Raw genomic sequence first — 15,991 nt, 5'->3', positions numbered from 1 at the left:
GTTTGAGGCTACAGTGAACCATGATTGCGCCACTGTATTCCAGCCTGGGTGACAGAACAAGACCCCATCTCTTAAAAAAAATATAGAGGCATGGTGGCTCATGCCTGTAATCCCAGCACTTCAGGAGGCTGAGGCAGGTGGATCATTTGAGACCAGGAGTTCAAGACCAGCCTGGCCAACATGGTGAAATCCCATCTCTACTAAAAATACAAAAATTAGCCAGATATGGTGACAGGTGCCTGTAATCCCAGCTACTTGGGAGGCTGAGGCAGGAGAATTGCTTGAGCTTGGGAGGCAGAGGCTGCAGTGAGCTGAGATCATGCCACTCCACTCCAGCCTGAGTGACAGAGTAAGACTTTGTCTCAAAAAAAAAAAAAAAAAAAGTTGCAACAGAGCAAGACCCTGTCTCTATTTTTTTAAAAAGTTAAAACAATTCAAAAGATACAGCTGCATAATGAAGTATATTTAGGTTTCTGGCTGTTTGTATTCTTGGAATGTATTCTCTTCACCAGTGTTATTGATCTCATTCATAAACAGGGTAAGCATTCGCCACCTGAAGTGTATTGTCTAGGACAGTCTTGTGTGGGGGACATGGAAAAACCTACTGCACCTGAAAATAACTGTCTTTTACGTATTTACTAGGGGAGAGGATCCCATAAATAGAATGTCATTCTCTTCTCACCTATTCTTAGAAGAGGAGGCTAATATATTAAACGGAAATATTCATTCACACTTTAGTCTGAGTGAATTTATCAGTGTGTTCTTGAATAAGTCTTCCTTGGAAGGAAGAAGCTTGAGGAAACAGAGCCTGAATAGGAAAAAGAGGGAGAACACCAAAGGAAATTAGGGACTCCAAAGGTAAAGTTGAAATTTCTTCAAATAAGCTTAGAGCCAACTTTGGTAGAAAATGCCCTAGATCTAGAAGTTCGTATCCTTTGAAATGGGAGATTCTGCAATTATATTTTATTTTATTTACTTACTTATTTTTGAGAAGGAGTCTCATTCTGTCACCCAGGCTGGAGTGCAGTGGTGCGATCTCAGCTCACTGCAAGCTCCACCTCCCTGGTTCACACCATTCTCCTTCCTCAGCCTCCTAAGTAGCTGGGACTACAGGCGCACACCACCACGCCCCGCTAATGTTCTGTATTTTTAGTAGAGATGGGGTTTCGCTGTGTTAGCCAGGATGGTCTCGATCTCCTAAACTCATGATTCGCCTGCCTTGGCCTCCCAAAGTGCTGGGATTACAGGCATGAGCCACTGTGCCTGGCCCCTGTTTTATTTTTATTAATAGTCATTTTCTCCTAAACATGTCAGTTGAAAAGTATGAAGCCCTTACTTAAATCATCCCAATGCCTGGCTTATAATAAGTATTCAAGAAAAGTCCATTCCTCTTTTCTTTCACAGGTCCTTGGTAGTTTTAACACTTCAGCCTTCAGCTTTTTAGTATGAGTATTTTATCAGACCACTTTCCTTCTTAAAGACAGCATAAAAGCACTGGATGAATTGGGGTAGAGAAATAAGCCATGCTAGAATAGAAAGGGGGAAAGAGATGCAATAAAGCCTACTGTTTTGGGCTGGTATTTGCTCTACAGTATTAATGTAAACCTATTTAAATTTTTCTTTTTTTTTTTTTATTTCTTAAAGAATGTAATTGACCGGAAACCATACCCTGATGATGAAAATTTAGTGGAAGTGAAGTTTGCCCGCACACCTGTTATGTCTACATATCTGGTGGCATTTGTTGTGGGTGAATATGACTTTGTAGAAACAAGGTCAAAAGATGGTGTGTGTGTCCGTGTTTACACTCCTGTTGGCAAAGCAGAGCAAGGAAAATTTGCGTTAGAGGTAAATGTACTTGAAGAGGATTGTTCCAACAGTCCATAACTCCAGGTTGGGGAATTTACATTTCTGGTCAATTATTAGTACAGTTATTTATAATTTAATCTGAAAGTTGTGCTACTTGGTTTTTATTTTCAATAGAATTTTGGAAATGCCAACCTTGGTGTTTTGTTATTTTACAAAATAATAAGAGAATATAAGAGTGATTTCTCTAGGGAATGGGTGGGAAAATACGTAGTTACATTTTTCATATCAAGTTGTAAGTGGATTAAAGTTTGACCATTGTATTCAAAGTTTGGAGCTAAGGCAGTCTTTGGAGGTAGGGCTCCCCGGGATTCATTTCTAGTAATTTAAGATACACTGGCTTGCAACAGGATTCCTTTGTGGGTTTCAATATGAATTATAATAAAATATTTATTAGATGGTTATTTTGTTTATACTTTTATAGGTTGCTGCTAAAACCTTGCCTTTTTATAAGGACTACTTCAATGTTCCTTATCCTCTACCTAAAATTGATCTCATTGCTATTGCAGACTTTGCAGCTGGTAAAGTAAATTTCATTTTATCGCTGAATTGTAATAACTTTTTAAAATTGTGTGACTTTTGATGCAAGAGTATGTATATATATCAATAAATGTTTATATTTATTTTATGAAGGTGCCATGGAGAACTGGGGCCTTGTTACTTATAGGTATGTTAATGATGTATTACCCTGCCTTATCTTTTCAATCACTGATTTCAAAAGGGCTTCCCTCCTAACCACAGTTGAGTAGCTTCTGCTTTTTGATCTGGTATAAATTTTTCTACCTTCCCCCCGTCCATGCACATTTCAAGAATGCAGATGGAGACCCCTCCATTTGGTGCTACTGTCTGAGGGTATAAGATTTTAAAGTGAGCATCTGGCGTTAGTAGCATTTGTAGATATATTCTTGGCTAAGTTTCTCATTGCAGTGCCTTTCTTTCCTGCCAGTAGTTTCATAGCTATTTATCCAGCTCGGAGAACCTTCCCTAATTTCATATCTTCTAGCCAAATTTTTACATGTCTGTCACCACAACATAAACATGTGAGTTGAATAACTTTTAAAAGCAGAGTCTGTCTGTAAACAAGTTTTTGCTTTCTACTTTCAATTGCCTTCTTAGATGAGCTAAGTGTACAAACTGATAATTAAACTTGTGTCACATTAGGAAATATTTTCCTAATATCTCTAAAGCCTAACTTGTCCATCTCACTTACTGTCTGAATCTTCCCAACTTATGCATGCCCACTTTTATTGTTTAAATTTTCTTTTTTTTTAAAACACAGGGAGACTGCATTGCTTATTGATCCAAAAAATTCCTGTTCTTCATCCCGCCAGTGGGTTGCTCTGGTTGTGGGACATGAACTCGCCCATCAATGGTTTGGAAATCTTGTTACTATGGTATTTAATATTTTTAAGTGCTCAAATATATTTATATCTTCATCCTACTCCACAATATTTTGACTACATAGTATTTCAAGTTTGGCTGCAACACTGTGCCAAAAAATGATTGAGTGATAGAAAAGTATTATTTTAAAAGGTCCACTTTGAAAGGGCTTATCAGAATCTCTGCATTGAACAAGGACATATGGACAGTCTTTATTCAACAAACACTTCCTAAACTGTTCTACAATTTGTCTGCAAATGGGAAAAGTCAAAGTACTAATTTGGGTGAGAGAAAAATATTCCTCTTAGGTGTAGATGAATGAATCATGCAGTGAGATTCCAGACTAACTGTAGTTTCTTGAGTCTTACTTGTTAATCTGATTCACAGCTGAAAAGTAACCTGATGAATAACAAACTGAGATCTTTAATTAGAGAGAAATGTTTTTAGGAGTCAGTTTTTTCATTGCCTAAAATGTTAAGTTGAAATTTAATGAAATAAAAGTAAACAAACTGCAAAGTAACTGCAGAATAAAGCTGTATTACAATTCCAACTGTTCTTTTGAAATCCTTATAATGTTTGCAGTAAATGATCTCTGTCCTTCAGTCCTGATTTTTCACTCTTACTCTAAATAAATACTATTTATGAATGCCAACTGTGTTACAGCTTGGGAACACAGGATTTAATAAGTGAACTAGATGTACCTCTGCAATTAAATAACTGGATATGCTGGAGCCAGCTAGATTCCCTGACAGCATTTTAGGCTGCCAAAGAGCAGAACCTGATTTGAATGTAGATTGAGTCCATATGTCATATAAATAAGAATGTAAAACATTTAGCAACTATTACATGTCTGAGAGTTTCTACAGAAAGTCAACCCTTGAAAATAAATCTTTTCCTTTTATTTTAGATGTTTAAAATTTTACAGGTGAAAACAATTCTTTGAAATATAATTTCAGGCTGGGCACGGTGGCTCACGCCAGTAATCCCAGCACTTTGGGAGGCCGAGGCGGGTGGATCACCTGAGGTCAGGAGTTCGAGACCAGCCTGACCAACATAGCGAAACCCCATCTCCACTAAAAAAAACCCCACAAAATTAGCCAGGTGTGGTGGTGTGGGCCTGTAATCCTAGCTACTCTGGAGGTTGAGGCAGAAGAATCGCTTGAACCTGAGAGACAGAGGTTGCAGTGAGCCAAGATCACGCCACTGCACTCCAGCCTGGGCAATAAGAGCGAAACTCCATCTCAAAAAAAAAAAAAAAAAAAGAAAAGAAATATAATTTCATGTGAAACTATGTGTTGGTTCCTGTATTCAAATATGTGAAGAAATGGCCTTTTCTTCTAATGCAACAAGTTTGCTACTTTGTACCACATAATTTTTTTGCTTGGCTTTGAGAGAACTGTATTATTTTATTTTGAAACTGCAAGCAATAAATTTTAGTAGGGGAAATGTGTACATTCTTATTAAACAACTTTTTACTGGTTTTATATAACTATTCTAGGTATTAGAACTGAAATTCCAAGGACTGAGGGATAGGATGGAAAATAAGTTTCATTTTATACCAGTTTATTTTAGGAAGCTACTAGGCAAATAGCCACTTATCACTTAATATCAAAATATATATATCTTTTTAAGACAGTCTCACTCTGTCACTTAAGCTGGAGTGCAGTGGCATAATCATGGTTCATTACAGTCTTGACCTCTGGGCTCAAGCGATCCTCCTGGCTCTGCCTCCTGAGTAGCTGCGATTACAGGTGTGTGGCACCATGCCCAGCTAATTTTTGCACTTTTTGTAGAGACAAGGTTTCACTATGTTGCCTTTTGTAGAGACAAGGTTGCCTAAACTGGTCTCAAACTCCTGAGCTCAAGCAATCCTCCCACCTCAGCCTCCCAAAGTGCTGGGATTACAGGCATCAGCTACCACACCTGGCCTTTTTTTGGGGGACTGGTTGGGGGTGAGGAGTAGGATCTCACTTTGTCACCTAAGCTGGAGTGCAGTGGCACAATCATGGGTCAGTGCAGCTTCATCTTCCTGGGCTTGCTTAATCCTCTTACCTCAGCCTCCCAAGTAGCTGGGACCACAGGTGTGTGTCACCATGACCAGCTAATTTTTTTATTTACTTTTTAAACTGTTTTTAGAGACGGAGTCTCACTGTGTTGCCCAGGCTTGTCTCAAACTCCTGGGCTCAAGTGATCTTCCTGCCTTGACCTCCCAGAGTATTGGCATTACAGGAGCGAGCCATTATGCCTGGCCTGCTTTCTTTTACTAATAAGCTTAATCAACTTTAATAAAATTTAGATTAAGATCTTTAAAATTTTTTTAAATTGATTTTATCTGTCACTCATATTCTTTGTCCATTCCATTTACTATACATTCTTATTTAACAGGTGATAATTTTATATTCCATAAGTGCCTAAACACCATTCATTACTGAACTACATTTCCGTTTAATTTCACATAATTTTTATATAAGCAGTACTCTTTTTTCAGTTTGAGTCATTAGTCAGAGGTTTTCCCCAGTCATTTCCACTTTTCTTTATTTGGCTCTGATAGTTTTCTGTTTTTGTTTTTCAGAGATAATCCTTTACTATATGCTAAATTCTACATGATTATATTTTCCACCTCCATTTGCCTATATTTATCTGCTGTCTTTTCCTTTTCCATGTATGGGCTTATTTTTTTTTCCCCCTCTTCTTCCTTTTCTACCTTTGGTATTTAAAAAGTTACTTAGGACTGAGTGCAGTGGCCCACGTGTGTAATCCCAGCACTTTGGCAGGCTGAGGCAGGAGGATCACTTTTGAGCCCAGAAGTTCAAGGAGTGCAGTGAGCTACGATGGTGCCACTGCCACTCCAACCTGGGCAACAGAATGAGACCCTGTCTGGGTTTGGGGGATAAGTTATTTACAATGTTTTAAAAATATCCCAGCCGGGCAGGCTGGGCGCGGTGGCTCAAGCCTGTAATCCCAGCACTTTGGGAGGCCGAGACGGGCTCCCAGCACTTTGGGAGGCCGAGACGGGCGGATCATGAGGTCAGGAGATCAAGACCATCCTGGCTAACACGGTGAAACCCCGTCTCTACTAAAAAATACAAAAAACTAGCCGAGCGAGGTGGCGGGCGCCTGTAGTCCCAGCTACTCGGGAGGCTGAGGCAGGAGAATGGCTTAAACCCGGGAGGCGGAGCTTGCAGTGAGCTGAGATCCGGCCACTGCACTCCAGCCTGGGCGACAGTGCGAGACTCCATCTCAAAAAAAAAAAAAAAAAAAAAAAAAATCCCAGCCGGGCGCGGTGGCTCACGCCTGTAATCCCAGCACTTTGGGAGGCCGAGACAGGTGGATCACGAGGTCAGGAGATCGAGACCATCCTGGTTAACTTGGTGAAACCCCGTCTCTACTAAAAAATACAAAAAACTAGCCGGGCGAGGTGGCAGGCGCCTGTAGTGCCAGCTACTTGGGAGGCTGAGGCAGGAGAATGGCGTGAACCCGGGAGGCAGAGCTTGCAGTGAGCTGAGATCTGGCCACTGCACTCTAGCCTGGGCGACAGAGCGAGACTCCGTCTCAAAAAAAGAAAAATAAAATAAAAATATCCCTTGGCCAGGTGCGGTGGCTCACACCTGTAGTCCCAGAACTTTGGGAGGCCGAGGCAGGCAGATCACTTGAGGTCAGAAATTCGAGACGAGCCTGGCCAACATGGTAAAACCCTGTCTCTACTAAAGATACAAAAATTAGCCAGGCATAGTGATGCATGCCTGTAATCCCAGCTACTGGGGAACACTCCAGCCTGGTGACAGAGCAAAGACTTAGTCTCAAAAAAAAAAAAAAGAAAGGAAAAGAAAATGACCCTCAGATATAATTCTAATATCACCAGTTGGCCTTTCTTGACCTCTCTTTTAGTCTTCCCTCTTTTTCAGAAATGTGAGTTCTTTGCCAAATGTTTTGAACTGAATTTTAGGTCATTAAATTATAAGTTTTGGAGTATAGTGGAAGGGACATGTGAGTGTTTTAGATTAGTAGAATGACAATCATTTCATTTTCTTTAAGTATTTTCATCTTTTGTTTTTAGGAATGGTGGACTCATCTTTGGTTAAATGAAGGTTTTGCATCCTGGATTGAGTATCTGTGTGTAGACCACTGCTTCCCAGAGTATGATATCTGGACTCAGTTTGTTTCTGCTGATTACACCCGTGCCCAGGAGCTTGATGCCTTAGATAACAGCCATCCTATTGAAGTGAGCCATACTTTCTAACCATTAGCCTATGACTGCTCTCATTTACAGTGAAATACATAATTTGTTATATAGATACTTTGGACTTTGAAAAGAAAATAGCATGGGTGATTTTACTAGTTCATATTTCTAGTCTTGAAAAGCTAATAAGTCTAAGTTCTAATTAACATTTCTTTTTAAGTTAGGCAGTAAAAAAAATTGGTCTGGCCAGGCACAGTGGCTCACACCTGTAATCCCAGCATTTTGGGAGGCTGAGGTGAGCGGATCACCTGAGGTCGGGATTTGGAGACCAGCCTGACCAACATGGAGAAATCCCATCTCCACTAAAAATACAAAATTAGCTGGGCATGGTGGCACATGCTTATAATCCCAGCTACTCGGGGGGGTGAGGCAGGAGGTTTGCTTGAATCCAGGAGGCGGAGGTTGCGGTGAGCCAAGATTGCGCCATTGCAACTCCAGCCTGGAAAACAAAAGCGAAACTCCGCCTCAAAAAAAAAAAAAAAAAATTGGTCTTCTTAGAGCAAGGCCTATGTACCCATACACATTCATTAAATACATTTCTGTTGAATACTATGGGAGAGGGCCAGTGCGGTGGTTCACGCTTTGGGATGCCAAGATGGGAGGATCACTTGAGGAATTGTTTGACTAGCCTGGTCAACATAGCGAGACCCCCATCTCTATTAAAAAGAAAAAAAAAAAAAAAAAGCCCGGTGGCTCACATCTATAATCCCAGCACTTTGGGAGGCTGAGGCGGGTGGATCACCTGCGGTCAGGAGTTCGAGACCAGCCTGACCAACATGGAGAAACCCCGCCTCTACTAAAAATATAAAATTAGCTGGGCACAGTGGCGCATGCCTGTAATCCCAACTACTGGGGAGGCTGAGGTAGGAGAATCGCTTGAACCTGGGAGGCAGAGGTTGCGGTGAGCCGAGATCGTGCCATTGCACTCCAGCCTGGGCAACAAAAGCAAAAAACTCTGCCAAAAAAAAGAGTAGTATGGGAGAAATCATACCTGTTGGTTAACACTATGGTTCCATTGTTTATATCAAGGAAAATTCTGGACATATTTTATTGTCAGGGTCTGTTTTGTGAATACTTTAATTCTCTTGACTTAGCCTATCCCTAGTTCAATTTATATATATAAATTTTGTATCTAAAGAACTAGAGTTATAATCCTATTAGGCTCCCGTATAATTGTAAGTCATTACAATTAGTGCAAGAAATCTAATATTCTTCACCTCCATGTCTTCCTCATCACTCCTCTGCAACTACCCCAAGAATAAACAGAACCATAGTGGCTTCTCTCCCAGCAGAACAAAGCCAGGACTAGAACCCAGGCTCTGAGGGATGACAGGAATCAAGTTCTATTCAACTTTAGTATTACTAGTTACTACATTTTTTTGAGGACCATCATTATACATTATGAGTGAGTTAAAGGCAGAAAAATATAAGTTAGAAGGGTTTTCCTAGAAAGCGTTTTATGTAATTCAGTATTACAGGCTGTCTGCTTCCTGTCATAACCCTGAATCACACTGTCTGCCAGGTCAGTGTGGGCCATCCATCTGAGGTTGATGAGATATTTGATGCTATATCATATAGCAAAGGTGCATCTGTCATCCGAATGCTGCATGACTACATTGGGGATAAGGTAAAAAAAAAAATTTAATATTTCATTTTTTATGGTGAAATCATAGAGTTTTGCATGAAAAAAAGTCTCTTTATTTGGATTAAGTTCCCAAATAGTTTCTGGCTTGTCATTTTTTTTTAAATGACCAAAAAGAATGAGAATTCAATTATTTGAAGTTGACTACTGTGGTCTCTTAGATGAATGATGTGCAAGTATGTTTAGGAGTGGGAATGGGAGGCTGGTGTAAAACTTAAGAGCAAGAATAGAAGGCATAGAGTATGCATTATTAAATAAAAGGCAGTAGGCATCAGAGGGATATATATATTTCAGTGTATCTGATACTTGAGTATTTGAGTAAGTTTGTTTTTGATTAATATACAAATATACTATAAATTCTGAGATCTGGATTTTTAAAAATTGTGTTTTCTCAGGACTTTAAGAAAGGAATGAACATGTATTTAACCAAGTTCCAACAAAAGAATGCTGCCACAGGTAATCTTTAATAGCTTGAGATAGAAATGGAGAGAAAGTATTGTCACTCTATCCAGGCTGGGACATTTTATTTTTGTTCTGAATACTTAACCTCAAGGTCAGGATCCATGTAATAATTAAATTAGCCTTATTTGAAGCTGTGTTCAGGTTGAATTATCTCTAATCTGAAAATCTGAAATTTGAAATGCTCCAGAATCTGAAACTTTTTCTTTTCTTTTCTTTTTTTGAGACGGAATCTCCCTTTGTCGCCCAGGCTGGAGTGCAGTGGCGCGATCTCAGCTTACTGCAACCTCTGCCTCCTGGGTTCAAGCGATTCTCCTGCCTCAGCTTCCCAAGGAGCTGGGTCTACAGGCGCCTGCCACTACAGGAGCCCCCGGGCTAATTTTTGTATTTTTAATAGAGACAGGGTTTCACCATATTGGCTAGGCTGGTCTTGAACTCCTGACCTTGTGATCCACCTGCCTCGACCTCCCAAAGTGCTGGGATTACAGGCATGAGCCACTGCACCCGGCCAAACTTTTTCTTTTCTTTCTTTTTCTTTTTTTAAATGTGCAAGTTTGTTACATCAGTATACATGTGCCATGTTGGTTTGCTGCACCCATTAACTCATCATTTACATTAGGTATTTCTCCTAATGCTATCCCTCCCCCAGCTCCCTACTCCACGATAGGCCCCGGTGTGTGATGTTCCCTGTCCTGTGTCCAGTTGTTCTCATTGTTCAATTTCCACCCAAAATCTGAAACTTTCTGAGTGCCAACATGATGCTCAAAGGAAATAACTCATTGGAACATTTCAGATTTTGGATATTCCAATTATAGATGCTCAGCTAGTAAGTATAATGCAAATGTTCCAAAATCCAAAAAAAAAATGAAATTGAAGACACTTCTGGTCCCAAGCATTTCGGATAAGGGATACTAAACCTGCAACAAGTCATTGGGTCAACATGAATCAGGACTCATTATCCCTTTCGTCATCCTCCAGCATTCTGCTTTCCATAACTGAATATTTTGCCAATTTAGAGAGTCTGGGCCGGGTATGGTGGCTCATGCCTGTAATCCTAGCACTTTGGGAGGCCAGGATTTGAGGACTGATTGAGCCCAGGAGTTCGACACCAGCCTGCAACATAGCGAGACCCCCGTCTCTACAAAAAATACAAAAAAAAATTAGCCGGGTGTGGTGGTATGTACCTGTGGTCCCAGCTACTCAGGAGGCTTAAGTGGGAAGGGTCACTTGAGCCCAGGAGTTTGAGGTTACAGTGAGCAATCATGGCACCACTGCACTCCAGCCTGGGCAACAGAACAAGACCCTGTCTCTGAAAAAATAAAAAATAAAGGGAATACAGTCATGTGTTGCTTAACAACAGGGATATGTTCTGAGAAATATGTCGTCAGGCAATTTCATCAATATGTGAACATCATAGAATGGACTTACATAAACCTACACAGTATGTCCTAGGCCATATACACCTAGCCTATGTGGTATACCCTGTTGCTCCTAGGCTGTAAAGTACCTGTACAGCATGTTACTATACTGAATACCATAGGCAATTATAACACAGTGGTATTTGTATACCTAAACATTTCTAAATATGGAAAAGGTACAGTAAAAATGCGGTATTAAAGATGCTCCACCAGCCTACTGATATGCCTACAATCCCAGCACTTTGGGAGGCCGAGGCAGGTGGATTGCTTGAACCCAGGAGTTCAAGACCAGCCTAGGCATCATGCCAAAACCTTGTCTCTATAAGAAGTACAAAACTTAGCTAGGTGTGGTGGCATGCACCTGTAGTCCCAGCTACTTGGGAGGCTGAGGTAGGAGGATCACTTGAGCCTGGGAGGTCGAGGCTGCAGTGAGCTGTGATTGGGCCACTGCACTCCAATCTGGGCAACAGCAAAGTGCTGTCTCAAAAGAAAATAAGGGGCTACACCTGAATGCAGCTTATAGGACTAGAAGTTGTTCTAGTTGAGTGAGTGGTGAGTGAATATGAAGGCCTAAGACATTACTGTACACTACTATAGACATTATAAATACTTTACACTTAGGCTACACTAAATTTATAAAAATAATTTTTCTTTCTTGAATAATAAATTAACCTTAGCTTACTGTAACATTTTAAATTTACTTTTTTTTTTTTAACTTTTTGATTTTTTTCGATTATTATTATTTTTTTTGAGACGGAGTTTTGCTCTTGTTGCCCAGGCTGGAGTGCAGTGGTACAGTCTAGGCTCACCACAACCTCTGCCTCCCGGGTTCAAGTGATTCTCCTGCCTCAGCCTCCTGAGTAGCTGGGATTACAGGCATGCGCCACCACAGCTGGCTAATTTTGTATTTTTTTTCTTTTTTTTTTTAAAGACAGGGTCTTGCTCTGTCTCTCAAGCTAGATTGCAGTGGTGTGATCTTGGCTTCATTGCAACCTCCGCCTCCTGGGTTCAAGTGATTCTCCTGTCTTAGCCTCCCAAGTAGCTGGGATTACAGGTGCATGCCACCATGCCCAGCTAATTTTTGTGTTTTTAGTAGAGACAAGGTTTCACCATGTTGGCCAAGCTGGTCTTGAACTCCTAACCTCAGGTGATGCGCCCACCTTGGCCTCCCAAAGTGCTGGGATTACAGGTGTGAGCCACCGCACCCAGCCTAATTTTGTATTTTTAGTAGAGATGGGGTTTCTCCATGTTAGTCAGGTTGGTCTTGAACTCTGAACCTCAGGTGATCCCCCCTCCGCCTTGGCCTTCCAAAGTGCTGGGATTACAGGCGTGAGCCACTGCGCCCAGCCTGGATATTTTTAAATTGAGGTTAATTGAATGGGTATAATGGTCTTAAGTTTGTCAGTGATTGTTTAGTAGTGATCTTGAACATGTTTCAGTTTCTTTCTTTGTTTCTCCTTAACTCATCTGTTTATTATAATTTGTCATTTTTCTTATAAATTAGAATGATTAAGTATATCTCAGAATAAAAGACCAGTTTTGGCCAGGTGTGATGATTCACACCTGTAATTCCAGCACCTTGGGAGGCCAAGGCAGGCGGATTGCTTGAGCCTGGGACTTTGAGACCAGCCTGGGCAACATGGTGAAACCCCATCTCTACAAAAATTGCAAGAAATTATGGGCTGGGTGCAGTTGCTCACGCCAATAATCCCAGCACTTTGGGAGGCCAAGGCGATGGATCACCTGAGGTCAGGAGTTCAAGACCAACCTGGTCAACATGGTGAAACCCCATCTCTACTAAAAGTACAAAAATTAGCCGGGTATGGTGGTGCATTCCTGTAATCTCAGCTACTCAGGCGCCTAAAGCAGGAGAATTGCTTGACCCTGGGAGGCAGAGGTTGCAGTGAGCTTAGATCATGCCACTGCACTCCAGCCTGGCAACAGAGCAAGGCTCCATCTTAAAAAAAAAAAAAAAAAAAAAAAATTAGCCAGGTGTTGTGGTGTGCACCTGTAGTCCCAGCTACTCAGGAGGCTGAGGAGGGAAGATCACCTGAGTCTGGGAGGTCGAGGCTGCAGTGAGCTGTTATTATGTCACTGCACTCTAGCCTGGGTGATGAAGTAAGACCCTATCTCAAAAAATACCAGCTTTTATGATAGAATTTACTTAGTTGCAGAAGAGGGCTGGCAAAGGGAATGTTAATTTGGCCCACTGTTTCCTGAACCTGAAAGAACCAAAGAATTAGCAGTGTAGCGTCAAAAGTTAAATAAAATTTTGCTTTGTTTAGGAAAATAAAAATATAAACATTTTAGATTATCATTGTTTATCTTCTAGAGGATCTCTGGGAAAGTTTAGAAAATGCAAGTGGTAAACCTATAGCAGCTGTGATGAATACCTGGACCAAACAAATGGGATTTCCCCTCATTTATGTGGAAGCTGAACAGGTAAACATATGAAGTCTTTCCATTTGTCTGATACTGTATTAAATGAAATTCAGTACAATGTATCACGTTTGCTTTTCTGTACTTTAAGTTTTCTAGTGACATTTAAACCAGCGCTGTTACTCTTTTCTCAGTAATTTTACTGCCTGCATCATTAAAGTTACATGTACTTAAGATAGAAAATAAAATGTTACCTGCTTGTCTTGTCTCTGGGGAAAATACTGTAAATTTTTGATATAATTCTAAAACCACCAAATATGGTTTATTCTAGAAATGCAAGGTTGGTTTAACATTTTTTAAAAAATTAGGCTGGGCATGGTGGCTTATGCTTCTAATCCCAGCACTTTGGGAGGCCGAGGCGGGTGGATCACTTGAGGTCGGGAGTTTGAGACCAGCTCGGCCAATGTAGTGAAACCCTGTCTCTACTAAAAATACAAAAATTAGCTGGGCTTGGTGGCACACGCCTGAAATCCCAGCTACTTGGGAGGCTTAGGCAGGAGAATTGCTTGAACCCAAGAGGCGGAAGTTGCGGTAAGCTGAGATTGTGCCACTGCACTCCAGCCTGGGCAACAGAGTGAGACTCAGTCTCAAAAAAAAAAAATTCAATATATTGATTTATAATCACTACATTAACAGAATCAAATGCAAATAGCACATCATCACTGATTAGATGTAGAAAAAACATTTGGTAAAATTTCATACCCACTTATAATATCGATTGTGTAAAGTAGATTTTTAATGTTGGTTGGACAGCAGTGTGATTTTGATTAGAATTGCAATTCATTAATTGGACTGTTACCTGAATTCAGAGAGGAGTACTTCAGTATGAGCTATACTTCAAAAGGACTAAGAATTACACATCATCCTTTAATGCCTACCAAAAAGTGATCTTAACTCAGTTTCATTAAATGAAATTGTTCTCTTCAATTTCGTTGCCATGGTTTTGTGAGCTGCATGGAGAATTAATTCCTGTTCATTTTTAGGGAAGTGGATTCATAGTTCTTTTTTAGTATGTGTTTTTTCTTGTGGTCCTACATTGTCCACAAAGCGAAGTATTTTATTATTATTATTATTATTATTTTTTTTTTTTTTTGAGACGGAGTCTTGCTCTGTCGCCCAGGCTGGAGTGCAGTGGGGCAATCTCGGCTCACTGCAAGCTCCGCCTCCCGGGTTCACGCCATTCTCCTGCCTCAGCCTCCCGAGTAGCTGGGACTACAGGCGCCCGCCACTGCCCCCGGCTAATTTTTTTCTATTTTTAGTAGAGACGGGGTTTCACCATGGTCTCGATCTCCTGACCTTGTGATCCGCCCGCCTCGGCCTCCCAAAGTGCTGGGATTACAGGCGTGAGCCACCGCGCCCGGCCTTATTATTTTTATACTTTAAAAAAATTGAGATGAGGTCTCACTATATCGCCCAGCCTGGTCTGCAACCCCTGGGCTCGAGTGATCCTTCCATCCCTGCCTCCCAAAAGTACTGGGATTACAGGTGTGAGCCACTGCCCACCCAGCCAAAGCTAAGTATGTTTTACAAATAATTTATCAATGTGGCACTCTAAGTTATAAATTTGCTTTTCTGCACTTTTGTATTCTAGGTGACATTTAAACCAATTCTTGCACTCAAAATGCTCCCAAATTTACATGGAACATTTTCATATGTAAGCTTGCAGATTACCCTTTCAGAGCCAAATCTTAACTTTAAACATGATTGGATTTTACACTAAAGTGTGCACATTGGAAGACCTCTCAGTTAGACTGGCTGCAATAACTTGGAAAGGCAATTTAGGGAAAGCAGTTGATGGATGATGTTTAGTGGAAAAGAATACCTGTAAGTTTAGTGACCTACCATTGTGACCATTCTATTTCTTTGCAGTCTTTTTTCTGCACTTGGGACTAATCTGTTACAGGAGATGACTAATTGAATTTAATGTTGACACTGCATATAGACTGACTCTTTTAAGAATATTAGGCCGGGCGCGGTGGCTGAAGCCTGTAATCCCAGCACTTTGGGAGGCCGAGATGGGCGGATCACGAGGTCAGGAGATCGAGACCATCCTGGCTAACCCGGTGAAACCCTGTCTCTACTAAAAAGTACAAAAAACTAGCCGGGCGAGGTGGCAGGCGCCTGTGGTCCCAGCTACTCCGGAGGCTGAGGCAGGAGAATGGCTTAAACCCGGGAGGCGGAGCTTGCAGTGAGCTGAGATCCGGCCACTGCACTCCAGCCTGGGCGACAGAGTGAGACTCCGTCTCAAAAAAAAAAAAAAAAAAAGGAATATTAACATACAAAAATTATTGTTACTTTTCACCTCTGGGCATTTCATTCCCTCAAAACTATTAAACTATTGGCTGGGCCAGGCACAGTGGCTCAGAACTGTACTTACAATACTGGGAGGCCAAGGTGGGAGGACTGCTTGAGCTCAGGAGTTCAAGACAAGCCTGGGCAACATAGTGAGACCTCATCTCTACTAAAAGTAAAAAAAACTAGCTGGGCACGGTGGCACGTGCCTATAGTCCCAGCTGCTTGGGAGGCTGAGTTGGGAGGATCGCTTGAGCA

At 41.1% G+C, this 15,991-nt stretch overlaps 1 protein-coding gene across 6 annotated transcripts in view; it reads left to right on the top strand.

Annotated features, from left to right (window-relative positions):
* Positions 1 to 15,991, top strand: part of LOC105472288 (aminopeptidase puromycin sensitive) — a 110,464-nt gene that overhangs the window by 64,823 nt on the left and 29,650 nt on the right. For all 6 annotated transcript variants that reach the window (XR_011615790.1, XM_071083030.1, XM_071083032.1 and 3 more), the window contains 8 exons: positions 1,645 to 1,845; positions 2,288 to 2,384; positions 2,497 to 2,530; positions 3,143 to 3,257; positions 7,301 to 7,465; positions 9,006 to 9,110; positions 9,521 to 9,581; positions 13,335 to 13,444. Coding sequence is in view for 5 of the 6 variants with exons in the window: in XM_071083030.1 (XP_070939131.1) it covers positions 1,645 to 1,845; positions 2,288 to 2,384; positions 2,497 to 2,530; positions 3,143 to 3,257; positions 7,301 to 7,465; positions 9,006 to 9,110; positions 9,521 to 9,581; positions 13,335 to 13,444 (888 nt within the window). In the remaining variant the exon portion in view is untranslated. The remainder of the gene's footprint in view (positions 1 to 1,644; positions 1,846 to 2,287; positions 2,385 to 2,496; positions 2,531 to 3,142; positions 3,258 to 7,300; positions 7,466 to 9,005; positions 9,111 to 9,520; positions 9,582 to 13,334; positions 13,445 to 15,991) is intronic.

Source organism: Macaca nemestrina, chromosome 17 (assembly GCF_043159975.1).
Source record: "Macaca nemestrina isolate mMacNem1 chromosome 17, mMacNem.hap1, whole genome shotgun sequence".
NCBI lineage: Eukaryota > Metazoa > Chordata > Mammalia > Primates > Cercopithecidae > Macaca > Macaca nemestrina.
The sequence above is the reverse complement of the archived record's forward strand: the minus strand, read 5'-3'. Positions and strand labels throughout refer to the sequence as shown.